Below are 19,193 nucleotides of genomic sequence, written 5' to 3' on the forward strand. Positions count from 1 at the left end.
TTATGTTGCTCGTTCAAAAAAAAATTCCTCGCCGGTGTATGTTTGAACGCACCATCATACCCCCTCTGTGCGTTCAAAAACGGTCTGCGTCATAAACGAGGACAAATTATAACCTCGACCTGGGCTGTCTTAGGCGAACATCTACGGCGTTCTCTTAGACAAGTTTTTGACTTCAACTTCACTTATTTAACTTATGATCATTGCTGCTATCTTTTCTTTTCCTTGATTTTAGATCAACTCATCGAATCACACGTCAAGGCCTCATTGTGCGATTATTTATTTGATTATTTCTAACCCTTTGCAGCTGAATTTGTGCTTTTTTCTTACCAGAGGCTGTATGAATTTTTGGTAGATTGATGAATTAATTGTTCCAGAGCACTTAACTAACAAATCTATTTTGATAATGCAAAATCGAAGACAATTAAGTAGGGTAAAACAAGCGGGACACTCCAAAAGCGTTGGCTCTGAAAAAAATTTGCAATTTGGGTTATCTGTTTGAAATTTGGGTAATCAATTGGATCTTTGTTCAGTTCAGAAAATAGTTTTTGTTTTTGAGAAAATTTGGTATCTACTTGACCAAAACGTTTTTCTTTTCTGCTCGAGAAAATGTATTAAAATTAATTTTTTTTTCAACTGAATTCGAAATGTGTTACCCAGGTCAATTTTTGCTCGTTCTAATGAAGTAAAAAATAACCAGATTGTTATTAACTTGACTGGTATAAATATCTGTGCTAACTTGGTAAAACATCAAGATTTAATTTAGAAAACATGATCTATGATCTACCCTTTATTATTTTTACTTTTTCCCATTTCTGCTTGATTTGGTAGATATTCAAGCCAATAACGGGGTTGAGAAGGGTTGAGAAGTTGCAAACGCTTATTAAAGAACTTCTTTATTTGAATAAAGTTTTAATGGTTTCACCTTACAGTGGCGATGACATATTTGTATAACGCCTAGCAATCGAGAACTAACTGTCTTTAGGACGCAGTATTAAAATGACATTTTCTTAAGAAGGAGGTTCGGTAATGTTCGTCTTTTGCACATAATGATCCGACCCCGCTCATCCACATTTTTGAGTTAGCTGTCTATCAAATGAAACGGAGGTTAGTACAAAATCAAATTCGCAAAAAATTAAACGATGCCAAGACACATTAGAGGGCCGATGAGAGTTGCAATTAAAAACAAGACAAACAAAATGAGCAAACACAAAAAAAATATTTAACTCAAGATCTATTTTTCAAAATGTTAGTAACGAAGTTAAAAAACCATAAACATAAAATTCAAAATTTCAATTGTCTTCACATGAAAGAAAAAGTAACTTGTCATTAATGGTACGAGGTAAAAAGTCGTCAAAAGATAGAAAAAAAAGCAAAACTCAAAAATTCATTAATTTTAATGAAACCAAGTAATTTCAAAAAAAGCAACCCATATCTCTAAACTAACAACCGCTAGATAGACCTACAAATAACTCTATAGAACTCTAATGATGACTCTCATGGCTGAGACGAACCTAAAAATAACAACCAATACAGGCAAAACCCAAAAACATACAAAAAGTTACAAAAAACACAAAATAATGAAGCTAATAGAATTATTAGCTATTAAAGAAAACTTTGTATATATATATATATATATATATATATATATATATATATATATATATATATTCACTTGGCTTCAAAAAGAATAACAATGTAATTACAAAAAGGGATCAGTTCAAAAAGAACTTCGATATTTTTGAAATCGAATAAAATCATAAAAGATAAAAATTTGAAAAAACAAAAAATATCTACTGAAGGCATCATTTAAGTTAATTTTGATCCTCAACACAAATTTAATGAGACTTGTCTTTAATCTGACTCTTCGCCACGACTATAAAAAACGCCAAAAACAGGCAATAACAAAGTTCTACTAAAAGTTTTAAAAAATTGTCGAAGATATTTAAAGCATGAGATGAGCAATTAATTTTTATGTGTTCCATCTGGGGCTCTTCTCGACTCCAATAGCAATCAGCGCTGTCTTTTTTGTAATAATGCAAAAAATTTTGAAAAAGAAACCCGAATGTGAACAATAAACAAAAGGCAGAAATTGTCTAAATGAAAACTCGTAGTATCAAAGTCGTGAGAGCTTTATTAAAGATTGATAAACGGATCAAAAATTGTTTTACTAGAAAAAAATGGCGCCTGGCACTAAAAAAACCGAGCCACATTTTGATATAAAGAACAAATAGGCGCAATGTTTGATAGTATTCTTTGTTTCTCATTAAAATTTTCTCAAAATGGTAACAACCATTAAATACCAACAGGAAAAATAAAATAAGTTCACTCTGACCTTGGGAAGCCACTCAAATGTCTGATTGATCGCGCTAAATCGTAAGACAAAAAAGGTGCAGCAGAAGCGTGCAGACTTCAAAAAGTCAAAATACAATACCGAAAATACGGCGTTGAAGTCTTAAAAACACTGAACTATTCCCTGAACACAAAATATGTTTAATTGGCATCATTAAATTAAAAATGGGATCGGTCATTAATTAAACCTAACATGCAAAATGAGTTGTCTGTAATCAAAATAAAAAACCAAAAGTATTGATAGAATTTAGAAAAAAACAGCTGCGCAAAATGTTTTGATTACTAATCATCGAAAAAAGATCCGCAATGGGACTAAAATAAGACTTTTGATCTTTGCGCGTCTATTGAAAGCACGCAATTTTTTCCTATTTTATTCTAAATATAACTTGAAACATCATTTTAACTAAAAATGTGTTAAATTGAGTAAAAATGACATCAAAACCAACAAACTCACGACCAATATACAATTTTCAAAACTTTTGAAAAAAGTCACAACTCAATAACTCTTCAAAAAATTCTAATTTAAGGTTCTTTGCTTCAAAAGCCTTCTAATGATACCACTTAAACCTCTCTGCGATCAGCATATCTTGATTGGCCAAAATTGACTGAAAGAAAAACAAGGTGAGCATATAATTCCTCCCCCCATTAACGTGGTGTCGAAGCAAACTTAATTTTTTAAATAAAACATTGTTTCAACGCCGAAAGTTCCTGTTTGCAGGTAATATTGAATGATGACCCAGAAAACTATTTGAACATTTAAAAAAATTTTAATTAAAAATGTGAATTACTGGCTTAATTTTTTTTGTTTTTTAGCGAACTGCGTGTTTGAGTTTCTTGACAAAGATAAAAATCGAATAAAAATCGCTATGAAATTTGGCTGCTATGAAAGTTCAGTCTTCATTGATACCATTTTACCTCTTAAAATTCGAGACGATGGTGTGTACTATATGGTGAAAACAATAAAACAAAGTTGTTACTATTATTCAGCTCATAATTTTTGAAATAGAAGCATATCAAAATTCAATTTGATGGAATTTTCGGAAAAAATACAGAGGGATGTTTCTCGTTTAGGGTTTCACACACACACACTCACACACACACACAAACACACACACACACACACACAAACACAAACACACACACACACACACACTCACACACACACACACACACACACACACACACACACACACAAGCACACACACACACACACACACACACAAACACACACACACACACACACACACACACACACAAACACACACACACACACACACAACCTACACTACTCTGACCTGTAGAAATCGGCTAGTTGAGCAATTAGTGTTAGAAGAGCACCACTGTTGCCTCTTGCTCCTCATCAATGACGTCACAGACTGCAAAACAACTGAGAGAGAGAAAGAAGAATTAGAAGAAGACATGTTGCTACTTTTGTTGTTGTTTACTGTCAGATATGGTCACTCCTTATTCTACTTTGACTCCATTCGTATTTTTCCCCGTTTTCCTCCTCTTCCCAGCTCTTTTCTCCTCCTGGAGACTTCTCGGTTCCAACTGCAACTCCACGACTGTTAACATTCCTGAAGCACCGCAATTAAACCATGCATGTTTTTGAAAAGAACCCTGATTTCAAAAAGCAAAAGTTTGCGAAAATTGAAATTCTGTCTGATCTTTTCCACTATTCTTAAAAATGGAAGTTATTCTCGAACATGGCCCTTCTATAAAAATTGTTTCTTGACTTCAAAGGGCCATAAAATTATGTACCTGAATTGTTCACCTGTGCCACAGAAAAAAATCTATCGCCATGTCTAATTATTAGGCATTGGCCGTAAATTGCGGCATGACCACAACTTTTTTTTGTTCTTCAATATAGTATTCGAAAAATCACGTGACTTAGTATGACTAAAAATTAATAATGATAATAATAAAAATAATTATTATTACTAAAAATTCTCGTTTCTCGTGCGCCCCAAAACGTATTTTTGCCTACAAACGTTCATATTTGGGCCTTTGGGGACAGCAGGGACAGCTGATTCAGTTAGCCTAAAAATGATTTCTGGAAATGCTGGGTTAGGTACTTACGTAAGTTCAGAAACCACCCAATTTTCCCAAGAAACATTTAATTAATTAGAGCTAATTTGCTTTAAAATTTGATCCTTTTAATCCACGATGAGTTAATTAGTTAATTGATCTTCTTTGTTGACAATTAGTAATGAGTTGGACTCTTATGCAACTAAATTACAAATTAAACTTTCTTTTTGATTATTTGACACGTTGTTAAGACAAATACTGAAAAAGTGCATAACTCGCGGTCATCAACAAAGTGCAACATTTATCGCGGTCATCAAAGGACATTAATTCCAAAAAATTTTGCTATGTCTTCCTGCTTTAAAGGCATTTAAATTGGTGCAACGTAAAATTATTTTAGAAAGAGTACTTCTCTGTAATTATGAAAGAGTACTTCTCTGTAATTAAACTGTTAAAACAGCAAACTGCTTTTTTCTGAGTAATGCAAATGTCATTTTTTCTAGCTATCTAGTTACAGCTATCAATAATTTCAATTAGTTTTTGTTGTTGTTTTCATTATATCAGAAATTGACTAAATTCCAAAGAAGCTAACAATTACATCAAAGAATAGCTGCAACTGAAATATTTGACAAATTTTAGCATAGGAAAAACTAAATTTTACATTGCGCTTTTAATAAAAATTCGTCTAAATTTTATATTTTTTACGACCAAACCTATGTTTTTAAAGACAAAACAGATTCAAATTTAGTGCAACATAATAATTTGCTCAAATTTTTTTGATAGCAAGTAAATTCATATTTTTTTCAAGAATAATTATTTAAACAAACAACAAAATTGTTATAATTTGAATAAAAAATCATAACTAAAACAAATCTAACAGTTTAACAACTAATGTTAAAAAAACAAAAACGTATGCAACCTTTTTGTTCCGACCCGGACTTTAGTGGGGAGGGAGGAACTATATACTCAACTGGGCTTTTTTGTTCAGTCAATTTTGGCCGATCGATATATTCATCGTACAGAATTGTGAATGGTATAATTGAAAAGCACGTACATCCTAGAATATGGAATTAAAAAGATTTTTTCGATTTTCGTTTTTTACAGGGAGTTATCGAGTATCAATTTTTGTGAACATTCAACTGTTTTTGTTCACATTTTCAGTAATTTTTGCTAAAATTTGGCACAATATCAGTAAGATAATTTAAAATAAGTTTAAACTTTTAACGCCAGAGTGTAATTGTTACCGCTAGAGATAGAAGAGCGTTGCTGAATTGTTGTTATGAAGTTTTATTGGCTATTGGTTTTATTTTGGCACAAAATTTGCCTTTGGTCCATTTTGTTGAAGTTTGCCTGACGTAGTGACATAGACACCTTAATATAGACTCCCTAACCTCCAAAAAAAGAACGTATCTGACTTTGTCACCCCATGAAAAACTTCAGAAATTAAAAATTTGCTGTTTTTTGCATATTTAACTCGATAATTATAGAAAATGCATCGTTATTTTTTTTTAATATTTGAAGAATTTCACTCAACAATTGGTCCTATTCGCAAACACTTGGAATACTTGGGCGGTTTGATGGGCGATAGGTTCGATATTATCATGTATTCCCAGAATCAGAAACTTTCAATTTTTATTTTAGTGCTGCCTTCTTTCAAAAAATTTTCATTTTGTTCTTTTAATGTTAACTATTGACAAAAATTTTTTATTCACGGCTCCATTAATGACAGCTCCCACTTAAATAAACATGAGGTTCATTTTTTCGAGCTATCTAGCTACAGCTATCAATATTTTCAATTCGTTTTTGTTGTTGTCTTCATTATATCAGAAACTGACTAAATTCCAAAGAAGCCAAAAATTACATCAAAGAATAGCTGCAACTGAAATTTTTGACAAATTTTATCATAAGAAAAACTAAATTTTTCCTTGCGCTTCTAATAAAAACTTGTCTAAATTTTATATTTCATTACGACCAAACCTTTGTTTTTAAAGACAAAACAGATTCAAATTTAGTGCAACATAAAAATTTGCTCAAACTTTTTTGATAGCAAGTAAATTCATATTTTTTCAAGAATAACTATTTAAACAAACAACAAAATTTTTATAATTTGAATAAAAAATCATAACTAAAACAAATCTAACAGTTTAACAACTAATGTTCAAAAAACAAAAACGTATGAAACCTTTTTGTTCCGACCCGCACTTTAGTGGGGAGGGAGGAACTATATACTCAACTGGGCTTTTTTGTTCATTCAATTTTGGCCGATCGATATATTCATCGTACAGAATTGTGAATGGTATAATTGAAAAGCACGTACATCCTAGAATATGGAATTAAAAAGATTTTTTCGATTTTCGTTTTTTACAGGGAGTTATCGAGTATCAAAGTTTTGTGAACATTCAACTGTTTTTGTTCACATTTTCAGTAATTTTTGCTAAAGTTTGGCACAATATCAGTAAGATAATTTAAAATAATTTTAAACTTTTAACGCCAGTGTGTTATTGTTACCGCTAAGATAGAAGAGCGTTGCTGAATTGTTGTTATGAAGTTTTATTGGCTATTGGTTTTATTTTGCAACAAAATTTGCCTTTGGTCCTTTTTGTTGAAGTTTGCCTGACGTAGTGATATAGACACCTTAATATAGACTCCCTAACCTCCAAAAAAGAACGTGTCTGGCTTTGTCACCCCATGAAAGTCTTCAGGAAATAAAATTTTGCTGTTTTTTGCATATTTAAATCGATAATTATAGAAAATGCATCGTTTTTTTTTAATATTTGAAGAATTTCACTCAACAATTGGTCCTATTCGCAAACACTTGGAATACTTGGGCGGTTTGTTGGGCGATAGGTTCGATATTAACATGTATTCCCAGAATCAGAAACTTTCGATTTTTATTTTAGTGCTGCCTTCTTTCAAAAATTTTGCTTTTGTTTTTTTAATATTTACTATTGATAAAATTTTTTTATTCACGGCTCCATTAATGACAGCTCCCATTTAAATAAACAAGAGGTTGAAAGGTGAATAAAAATAGAGTTTGTTTTCAAAGAACCATAGGGTTTTAATGGCTTTGAGGAATGTATTTGTTTTAAGGAAATTTCAGTGATTTTTTTGAACTTGTCAATTTCTTATATTATTTCAGTCAATTTTTTCGTATTCTCAGTAAATACTGGTCAAACTCTCTTCCCTATAGAGTACATTATAGTGTTGTGGCAGATTGTTTTAACGGAAGGTTTTCTTGCTTTTCTTGATTTCCGTACTACAGGTTTTCATACAAAATTTTATGATTTTAAGATTGCCCATTTTTGATGAAAAAAGCTTTACAAAATTTGGAATTGAAGATTTGTTTGCTTGCATTTCATATGCTTTTAGGGGCTGCGACACTATTCTCTTGCAGAGTTTGGTTTTTATTTTCGCCCTCTGTTTGTTGTTAATTTTTGTTGTCGTATGCCAAATATTTGGCGATGAAAGGTCTCAGTGGTCAACTATAGATAAATCATTGAACTTAACTGCTGATATCGGTAAAAAGCTAATGGTTTTATTGACTTTCAAATTAAATACCTAAAAAGAGATTAACAGTATTCTTCAATTTATCCGTTTTTGTTCAGATTCGGGTTCATTTTTGTATTTTACAATGAATCATTTTCCTAACATCCCATTATTTAGAGCTCTTTCTAATGTTTTGTTGAATCAAACAATAAATTTTCTGATGTTTAAACGTTTTGACAGATGTCTTCAGGGTTTAGACAATTTTGCGAAATTTAGAAACATTTTTTGTGGTTCTTTTTGCTGTCAATTTGTGACAGTCGTTTTACAAAAAGACTTTACGACGATCAAAAAACACGCAAATGAAGATTTTAAGTTCTCCAGGAAAATTTTTTAAAATAAATTTGATGGTTTCAACAATGTGGTTTTGTAAATTTGTAAATAAATTTTTTCGTTCAGCTTGTACTTGATGTTATTTTGTAGTCCTATGATTTAGTCTCACTAATAACAGGCGCAATTAGTTTTCCAGTTAATTGCAAGACAAACTGTCTACTCTTTTGGTCGAAAGATTTCGTTGTATCTTAATTTTGAAAGCATTTGTTTTTTTAAAAAAAAGACAATACACTTTTGCGAAATACCAATCTTATTTCTCTTAACTTGTTAACTTGTAGCTTAGCATCTCTAATGACAGGTCACGTCATTTATCTATTGAAATACAATTTTCTCTAAATAACGGTTTTATTTTGCTCAAATGGTCTTAAAGCTTGGTACAACCAATTTCCATAGAATATTCGTGATTTTTGCATATTCGCCTCTTTTTTGTAGGTTTTTGCTTTCTTTTCACATTCTTTCAATAATGGGCGTCATTTGATTCCCAATTTTTCCCCCTTTAATAAAACGCAATCGAAGATTTTCAAGGTTTTTAATGAACAGTTTATTGTTAGTGGGCTGGGACACCGTTGTCGTGAAAATTTTTTTCGTGCAATTTTTTCCTTTTTGCCTGCATTCGTCGTTCTTTTTGCAGTCGTATGACATATCCTGGACAGTGAAGGGTCTCAATCGCTCTCTGTGGAGAAATAAAAGAATCTCTCAATGATTTCATTTGATGCATGATGTTTCTAATCAGTTCGAATTTTTTTAGTTTCAAAAAAGCAATGTTTTCTTTAGATTTCACCTTTTTGCTCATTTCTTGTCAACTTGTTACCAAGTCGCATTGAAGATATGTTCCATATTTTGCTCTAATAAAGTACAGGTTAACCTTCTTAGTATAAGTTTTATCTGATGCCGTCTTGATTTGGTTATTAATGATTTTTGTTAAAAAATGGACAACGAGTTTTGGTTGTAATTAATATTTGAAACTATTTGATTTTTATCGCCGTCTTTTCTGGTAGTCATATTATGGTAGTCACAGGTCTCATAGGCCTTCTAAGGTAGATTGTTTTATTCATTTACTAGTTTGTCGAACGACATGTTGCCGTGTTTTTTTTCTATCTCTTCCTCATTTGGTGGACAATTAAATGGAAAATACAGATGAGCGGGGTCGGAACGTAATGTGCAAACGCACGTTACCGAGCCTCCTTGTCCTTTTTTCAAATTAAACTGTTTTTAAGGTACAATGCATATTTCAAACTAATAGATCATTCAAAATTATGACTCTAAAGTAGACCCTTCAGGCTGATTCAAACTATCAATTTTAAGCGTTGAAAAATCTTTTGAGCATGAGGTAGATGCTGCGTGAAAATTAAGATTTATCTCTCTTTTAGACGAAAACTGTAAACGGAGTAATTTTGTGGAAAAACCAAAAAACTCGAGAAAAATGTTACTTTATTTTGGATAAATAGAAAAACTGAATATTGATACAACTGAATTTTCGAACCATTCCACCATTCATGTATAATTTTATTTTGTAGGAAATTCAAAGAGCGATACGACAAGGGTAGAAACACAGAAAATCGACTGTGTGAAAATTGTTTGTAGAGCACACTGTTTTAGAATGAGAATTATATCTTTTTTCTTGTTCTAGATTTTCAGAAATCAAATAATAAGGGTACACAAAAAAGGGGCGTTTTTTATAAACAAAAATTAGTGTGGCAAAAAGTTTGTCCATCACAACACATCAAACCAACCTGTTTATTAAGCAAAATTATCTTTAGTTAAAATGTTTATTTTCAAATTGAATTTTTTTTACAATTACTTGTTAACCTCTGCAGAAAACGGTTTATTCCTTTTTTCAAACTTCTTGATGCCTAACTAAATCTAAAGGCTTACAGTCTGGAGGTCGGATAATTGAAATTTTTAGTTCTTTCATTCCGAGTATCAACACATTAGCTCCTTACAAACTCCACGGAAATTAATCTCTTCATCTAAGAAAAAATCTACATCAATGCTATTTATATTCAGTCTAACAAATAAAGGGCGTTGGTTCACAAGAAAGAATTTTTTGCCTCGTATAATGAAATTTTTGAAATTTTTACTTCAAAAAATTTTACGACTAATTTCAAGTGTGGACATCTGACAATCAGATCTGAAGGACTACATGAGAGGACAGAAATTTTTATTGTTCGTTTTGAGTTACGGTAGAATATCTAAATCAATTACTATGAGCTAATGGTATGGAAAGTTTTTTTTTTCAAAAGTCAGACTCAAAGTTGAGAAAGAATTTTCTATATTATGCTTTTCTGCAGCACAGTATAAAACTCACAACCTACTTTGATATGCACCAATAATATTGATTTGTTTATTGTTTATCAAAAAAAAATCTCTTTTGCCAAGTGAATTACAACGTCCAAAGGATATTTCAAAGAATTTTTTTGTTGTCGAGGGAGAAACTATATACTTAAATGGGTCTTTTTTGTTCAGACATTTTTGGCCGATCGATATATTCATCGTTGAGAAATGTGAGTGGTATCATTAGAAACCTCGTCCAGCGTAGAATTGGAAACTAAACTTTTTCTGAATTTCTTTTTTTTGCGAGGAGTTATCGAGGATTGATGTTTTGTGTGAACACGGCATATTTGGCGTGATTTTGTTCACTTTTAGTGTAAATTTTCTTCAAATTTAAAAAAGATCATTTTATAAAAATGTTAATTCAAATATACATTTCACGCCAAAAAACGAATCTATTTCGAGTTCTTAATAGACGAAAAGCGATGGAAAGACTAGTTCTTGTCTCATAGGGAAGTGTACTATCAAAAAAATCCGTAATCTATTTGAGAGCTCTTTTTTGTAAATCTTCTCATATATTTGTTGTTTTCTTATGTTACCTAGGACAAGTCACTTTTCATATCGAAACTCCGTTAGCGACAACCTGATTTACAGTCTGATGAAACCCAATGAACAAAAAATTTTTTTTCAAGGGATCGCTGGTGTTTTTTTGGCTTCGACCCTGAGTTTTCGTAATTTAAAAGAAACTTTGGTCCTCTTTTTGAGGTCTTACTAAATTTTTTGGGTCCTATGACTTAAAGTTGTCGACTAAAAGTGCAATAGGTCTCCTATTGGGCAATAAATGAACCTATCTAGAACTTTGAGTGGACAGCTAATGGCGGTTAAGTCTTTAAAAAACACTTTTCGAGAAATTTTTTTACATTAACCGATCACAATTTCATTTTCGTTGAATGTAAGTCGGTCTCAGTACTGACAGAACCCCCATCCTTTCTACTGAAACCAAATTTAATCTGGTTAAAGATTTTATGTTCTAATTTGTCATAAGACTTCCATGCCACAAGATTTCAAAACTATAAAAAAATTTTTGAGATTTTTGTATTATTGGTTCCTCTTAAATTCTAATCTCATTATCCTGATATTTATATCTCCCATTGGCGTAGGAAAAACGTTCAGTGGATCATGGATAGAGTTCTCAGAGAAAAGCTCATGGTTTAAATGGCTTTCACACTTTCTTCTCGCACTTTTCTGATAAATTTTTCGTTTTTGCTTGTATTTGTTGTTGTTTCCATAGTCATGAGACTTATTCTGATGTCTTATTAATTAACTATGCAGAAAAATTTCCTTGTCCTCCACTCAAGTCATAACTGAGCGTATTTATTGACTTCCGTTGAAAGGAATTGAATTTAATTGCTGTTAAGTCTCTAGAAAGGATTTTTCGAGAAACTTTTTTAACACCAACCGATCTTAAGCTTGTTTTTTATTTTTGTGAAGTGTAATTCAGTCTCAGTAATGGCTAGGCTCACCGCTTTTATAACCAAAATTAATCTAGTTAGCGGTTCAATCCTCCAGCTATTGGTGTTATTATTTCGATGCACGAGTTTTCAAATTTTTAAAAAATTTTTTTGGATATTTTTTTGTGTAATTTTGGTTGCTTTTGGTATCCTAACACATCATCCTAATATTGATAGTTGCCTTGACTTAGAAAAGACGTTCAATTGATCATACATAAAGTGTCCACAGAAAAACTTATGGTTTAAATGGCTTCGACACTTTCTTCTCACAGTTTTCTACGTAATTTTTGGATTTTGTCTCTGGTTGTTGTTGTTCTTTTCATTGTCGTTGACTTATCGTAATGTCTAATTGATGGCGTTTGATTGAGAAGCATCATTTTTGTCTCTTCGAGGCAAAACTTACTTACGTATTTGCTAGCTTCCGTTGAAAGATATTCAATTTAATGTCGTTGATACTACGGGTTTTCTAAAAAATTTCGTGGTTTTCATGTATTTGTTCTTGTTTGTTGATTTATTGGAATCAAAATGCTAAAAAAAGAATCCCATTTCTGTTAATAATTTAATTGAAAGAAGAAAAATTTTTTACAGAAAAATTAATTTTTTAATGTCTTCCACTGTTCTCGTTCCTTTTTTCTTGAATCTGCTGTTTTTATTTTTATTTTTTAGGTAGCTGTAAAATGCTGACTTGAATTGCCTGTTTTTATTTTGATTTTTTAGGTAGCTGTAAAATGCTGACTGGTCCCAAAAGCTTGTAATTGAGGATTGGAAGAATTATGTTACCCGAAGCAACCAATTAATAGCCTAAATAGTCTTAAAGTTCAGGATATTACACATTTTAAGAATTTTCAGGATTTTTAATTTTTTCAGATTTTATTGTTCATTTCGTCAACTTATAATTTATTCTCATCATTGAGAGGTTCCATACAAATCCTTGTTTTTTGCAAATAACATGTTTACTGATATTATAACGTAACTGATATTGTGGTTGCCGGACAATATGCGTTTTCATAAAGTTATGCGAGTGGTGTATTTGTGTTTATTGTTCTCTTCCTTTAGCACAATCGCGTAATAACAGATCTCAATCACTTTCAAATTAGCCCAATTGAACTTAATTATTCACTCAGTTTAATTTTAGCTGAATTAGTATAAATAGAAGTTAAAAAAAATGCATAATAATCAGATAACAGCTAATGATTTTAATGGCTTCACTAATTTGTGTTTTCGCAATGTTTGTAATTTGATGTTCATAATTTCTTTCGAGTTTTTCTGCATCTGTAGTTCGTTACCATAGCCTAGTCTAACCAAAACCAGGTCCTATTTGTTTAATCCTGACTTTTGCAAGTTTATCGAAAATTATTTCGTTAAAAGCTAATGATTTTTAAGACTTTTGAAATTATTTGGTTTAACAATTGTTGATTGATTTTTGAATTTTGCCTCATTATTTTTTCTCTTTTTCTATTTTTTACCTAGTCTCATTAACTAAAAATCCCATCTGCGGTGTAGTTAGGAAAAAGTGAATCTGTGTAGTTAGGGTTTTGTCTGATTGTAATTTGACGTTATCACTAGGCGCTTTTTAGATATTGAGTTCTTGCAGGGAAGTTTTTGTTTTTAACTTTTTGTTGTTTTTTTTCTCATAGCCGTCTTATTGGCAGATCTGGCTGTAATGAGGCATGGTATTATTTAGTTCAATTATTCGTTTGGTTGTGTAACGACATTTTAAACTCAAAAAATCTGTTTTTGATTATCTCTTTGTCAAAGATGTAAGTCAAAAGACAGTTAAGTCAAAAATGTAGATGAGCGCGGAACATCATTTGCGAACGCACAGTAACAAGCCTCCTTGTTGACATAAATATTCAAGTGTTAAAAAATCTTCAGCAAAGTATAATTTAAATGGCTAAATAACAAGCGATCAAAAATAGTAGAAATTATTGTCTGTCTCACCTTGTAAAATGTCAATGACAAATTTTCAAAATCTGTCTCATTATCTGTAGAAACAGTTTCTATTAACAAATTAATGACTAGATTTTTTTAAAAAATTTGAAGCTATATGTTACTCTTTTGTTTTCTGTATATTGGAGGAAAGAAATCTGTGTGAAAAAACTGATAAAACTTACATTGAAGGAGACTGAGATTGTTGCAAATTTCAAATATTTGGAAAAATCCAATTCCAAAATTTCAATTTTCGGCGCTTGAAATTTGATTGGATCGAAAGTCTATTTTAAAAAGCTAGCGAAAACCGAAGACAGCATCACATTTTATTTAAATGTTGACGAAAACCAGACGTAAGCCAAGAGAAATGTTGCAACAACTTTTTTAAATTAAAATTTTTGCAGTTACGGTTGCGAAATTTGTGTTTTAATATGGGTGACTTCTTTTTAGAATGTTCATGCTTATCGCAACTATCTGGGCAGATGACCGAAGGGTCATATTTTATTTAGCATCGAAGAAAAGATTAAGAATGAAACCTTTCGTCCTTCTGAATGAAATTGTTAATGATTTTTCTTGATGTGCATTAAATCAAATATGTTTGCAAAATCAAATGAGTAAAAAGAGATTCAAAATCTTACCCAATTTTTGAGGTTTGAATTTTCGCCGAATGCTGCGGTGTGAACAAAAATGCCCTGACCAACAATTCACGCCGCCGCATTCATGATAACCTTCTTTCGAATTGAAAGATACCCTGATAGAAATAAATATAAAAGAAAAAGAAAAACTTACCGGCACTTCAAAAATGCGAAAAATTGATGAGTGAAATTTATGGATATGGTCTGATTAAAATTCTGCGAATATTACATGCAAACTTAAAAGCAGTCAAAAGACAGAAGATTCAAAACGCATGACATGAAAGGAAGAATTTTTCAAAGAATCAACATTCAAAAATGGATTACCGTGTCTGCTTGCTTGTTTGGTTGTTTGTTTGTTTGTTTGTTGGGAAAAGAAGGGAAGAAGATGGGGGGATAGCGCTACATTATGTAAACAAGGCGCGCAATCTAGGGACTGAGTTGTGCTTTCTCTTCCTTGCTATTACTTTTCCTTGTGCTGTTTGTTTGTTGTGTCTGTTTGTTTGTGGTAATTTGTTTGTAAATTGAAAATAGATTAACCAATTTTTAGAAGGCCGTCGTGTTTCTTTCTTAACGCACTGTAAGTGAACTGAAACCTGCATGCGCTTGAGTGGTAAACGCTGAAAAGCAGTAAACAGATGAATTGTGCGTAATGAAATGTTTTTTCAAGGGATGCGTCAAATTTTTAAATTCACCTCTGATAAATGTTTATTTTGCCCCTTTGTTTGTTTGTTTGTTCATGCCTTTCCCCTCATTGGTTAAAAAATAAACAATCTCAAAGTAATCCGTGCATGGAAATGAGAAAGGTAAACAAAGAGAATGGGGGGAGTTTTGATCCGAGAATATTGTTGTCTGCTGTACAATGTAAGGTTTTAATGTTTGTATGTGGTGGGGGAAGGGGAGGGGGGCTGGCTTGGAGCATTGAAGCTGAGAGTGAAACGTAATGATAGAAATAACAAAAATATACCTCCGCCACCACCGCTTAAAAACTGTGTAAATTGTGCAGACGAACACACAAACGTATACGGGGAATATTGAAAATGTATAATAAAAATACTGAAGAATGGATAATATAATGCCAAGGATTCTGCATATTGTAAACAAATTTTAGATTATTTTGGCTGTTTTGTTGTTTGTACACGATGAAAATACTTGACGAGGGGCTCAAAATGCACAGGCTCAGAAAATACTCAAAATATTATTTGTAAATGTTATTTGTGTATTCCCCCTTTTTTTAGGTGGTAATATTGTGCATTGCCGGCCGCGTGTATAATTGAGTATATGAGAGTGTGTACGCGAGTGTGAGGTGTGTGTGTGTGTGTGTGTGTGTGTGTGTGTGTGTGTGTGTGTGTGTTGTACAATATTAAAAGAAATTTCACTATTTTCTAAAAGTACAATTTAGTCTGTTTTATTTTTTTTGCTTTTCTCTCATAATCCTGTAATGTTGTACGCAGGGACGCAATGGCGTTTTTCCATTAAATTTTTTACTAGTGTATGTATGTGTGTATATATATGAGCTTGTTTAAAAATTTATGGAGGGCTCTGTAATGTGTAAATACTCGAATAATGCTTAGTTGAATGCTGTTTAGGACGGGGAAAACATGGAAAAATCAGCCAGGCTCTTTGCTAGCTTAGTAGTTGTTACCTTCAAAATGAGGCAGTGGGTCGGGTGATGGTGGGGGTTGGGGAGGCTGATGTAGGGGGCGGGGGGGGGGGGGGTATTTTTCAATTGTTCATAGCAGAAGGCTGTTTTAGCAGACACCGTACAAAAATGGCAAATCGTATCAGAATTTCTCAATTTTCAAATGTTTTTATTACTTAAACAATAAAGATAGATTTAAAAGTAATGTAACATAAAAATGAGAAAAATGAGAATGTTCTTTTTTTTCACGGCACCTTAACAATTACAATGCCTACCAGAAAAGAAAACCAAAACATTTGAGTTTAATTTACCTTTAAGGACAAAAAAACTAAAATTTTTTTTTTTGCTTTTGAAAATTTTCATTCAAGACCAGTTCTTGCGACTACCATCAAAATGTTGATACTCAAACTGTTTATTTTCAATTTTAAGCACTTGATTTTCGACTTTGGTGCAATTCGGCTTGGCGAACATACCATTAATTGTGCAATCACTTTTAGTCTAGTGGCTGCTATGTGCGTGTGTGTGTGTGTGTGTGTGTGTTAATTCCAACGGTGTTAGAACACACGTGTATATGTAATCCCCGTTTGTTAAGCAGCAGTTGTTTCATGAGCAGCAGAGCGGAGCAGGGCTAGAAAGGTATAGTTGGTATATTGGAATATAGAGTATATAGTTATATAGACGACATAGGCTGGCCCACAGCAAATGAAGCGGATAGCTATATATTATGGTGAAAAAGAACACTTCTATATTTTGTTATGTTTCATGAAGTCGAACCAATAGTGTTTCCTGTTCAAGATGAAAAAAAAGAGGTCATGAAAACTTTCTTTACAGACTTCAAATGGTTATGTTGCTTAATCTTGCAAGAATCTTGCAAGAGGTTGGAAGACAAAATATAGAGCCCTACTGCATTTTTATGAAGTCGAACAGTTTTTTCGTCCAGTGCGAATATGAAAAAAAAACGAGCAATGAAACTTTTTTTTAAGGTTAAGAGGTTGAAATTTGATCAACTCACAGTAAAGTCTATATATGCTCGTGGGTTCTCATATTTGACACATTTGGTATTAATATACATGCATACATGACGCGTATGCAACCATTTATTTGTAATTTTCTATTACAGACTGTATGAAAAACAGAGCAATAGACATTTTAAAAAAAAAACTTTGTCCGTAATAGCAAGATATGGAGGTATTCATAAAAATTGTGATACGGGCGTATTTAATTTCATATAGTGACTACAAAAGTGGCTGTAGGTTATACCACCAACCCTTGTATTTCAACATTGCGAAAATTTGAATGTATAGCGTCTAGGTTCATGTCCAGACAAGGATGCAATGAAACTATTTTCAAATCCGTCATCGATTTCGAATGGTTATTTTGCAAGACGAGATACAGAGCTACAAAAAAGACTCTCGCTTGAAAGAGAAACACTTGGCTTCGCAAGAATCTTGCATGATAGCCATGTTCTGTGCGAATCTTGCATGATTAACAAAATCTCGAAGTTGAGGGTACAATGAAATTGACGTACAACCATCAACAATCATTTTTATTACGCCAGAAAATGCAATAAGTTTGAGGTTTTGCGTTTCATTTGAACCGCTGTCTAAACTCTACGTTGTTTTCAGTAATACTGATCCACTTTAAAAACCGCGGAGGGTTTTTACTGGATATTTTTAATTGGCTTCCTGTCTGTCTACTTTTGGCTAGCCTCGTTTGCTGTTGATAGTGGTTGTCTTTTATTCATAGGGCGTAAGCATCAAAATCTTCTTCAGGTCGAGAAAGTAGATGAAAAACTTTAAAACACGCGAAAAACAAGAAACTAGGCTTGATGTTCCTTTGCTCCTCCTAACAGTAAATTTTGATTTGTGTGTTAGTGCTTACGGTAAAGGATCCAAGAAGTAATTTTTCCCAAATAATGAACTGAATTTGTTATTTTTTATACTGAAGCTATTATACCTTTGGTTTTGTGTTTCGCCGGAATTGATCGGTCTTGAATCTTATTCTTTAGAGAAATTTCATATTTGAAGAGATATCATAATGGTCCAATATCTTGTGTCAAAGTTGAAACTTTCTGGTCAAGATGTCTCTCTCAGCTATCTTGCAATATAGTGCAGGATTAATGTTATCTTGTAAGAGTCCTACCGTTAACAAAACTAGTATCTTACAGAAAACGGCTCTCATGAAAGAACTTTTCCGCAAGTTCTATAATAGTAATACCCGGGCCGAGGAATTTGGCCAAAATTATGTAAGATCAGTGGCAACTAGCGTTGACAAGTCGGAAAATTCACCGCAATTTTCTTACATAATTTTGAGTTGAATGCGTTGAATTTGAAGACAAAGATTCAACGCATTCAACACAAAATTATGTAAGAAAATTGCGGCGAATTTTCCGACTTGTCAACGCTAGTTGCCGCTGATCTTACATATTTAGCGTTGAATTTAGCGTAGATCTTACATATTTAGCGTTGAATTTAGCGTAAATCTTACATACTTAGCGTTGAACTTAGCGTAGAGCTTACATATTTAGCGTTGAATTTAGCGTAGATCTTACATATTTAGCGTTGAATTTAGCGTAGATCTTACATATTTAGCGTTGAATTTAGCGTAGATCTTACATATTTAGCGTTGAATTTAGCGAAGATCTTACATATTTAGCGTTGAATTTAGCGTAGATCTTACATATTTTTGCGTTGAATTTAGCGTTGATCTTACAAAAAAACAAAGCGTCCACTTGAACTATTTACCTCCAGTTGCGTATGGGACTCGAACTGCTGACCTCCTGTTTGCTTGTCGCCTCTTCTACCATTGTGCCACAGTACCTTGGATTCCTTAAGAGCCGCAATTCTTATAAAGCGTAGATCTTAAATATTTTGCGTTCAATTTAGCGTAGATCTTACATACTTTGCGTTGACTTTGCGTAGTATTTAACTTAGCATCTTCAGAGCAATTACCATGTGA

At 32.4% G+C, this 19,193-nt stretch overlaps 1 protein-coding gene across 1 annotated transcript in view; it reads right to left on the bottom strand.

The window, feature by feature from the left end:
• Positions 1-16,244, bottom strand: part of LOC142344314 (uncharacterized) — a 57,149-nt gene extending 40,905 nt beyond the window's left edge. The window contains exons 1-2 of the mRNA XM_075395902.1: positions 14,921-16,244; positions 3,645-3,926 (exon numbers count right to left, since the gene is read on the bottom strand). Of these exons, the coding sequence (XP_075252017.1) occupies positions 3,645-3,770 (126 nt within the window). The 5' untranslated portion in view covers positions 3,771-3,926; positions 14,921-16,244. The remainder of the gene's footprint in view (positions 1-3,644; positions 3,927-14,920) is intronic.
• Positions 16,245-19,193: the final 2,949 nt, after the last annotated feature.

Source organism: Convolutriloba macropyga, chromosome 8 (genome assembly GCF_964194025.1).
Source record: "Convolutriloba macropyga chromosome 8, txConMacr16.3, whole genome shotgun sequence".
In the NCBI taxonomy this organism is placed as follows: Eukaryota; Metazoa; Xenacoelomorpha; order Acoela; family Convolutidae; genus Convolutriloba; species Convolutriloba macropyga.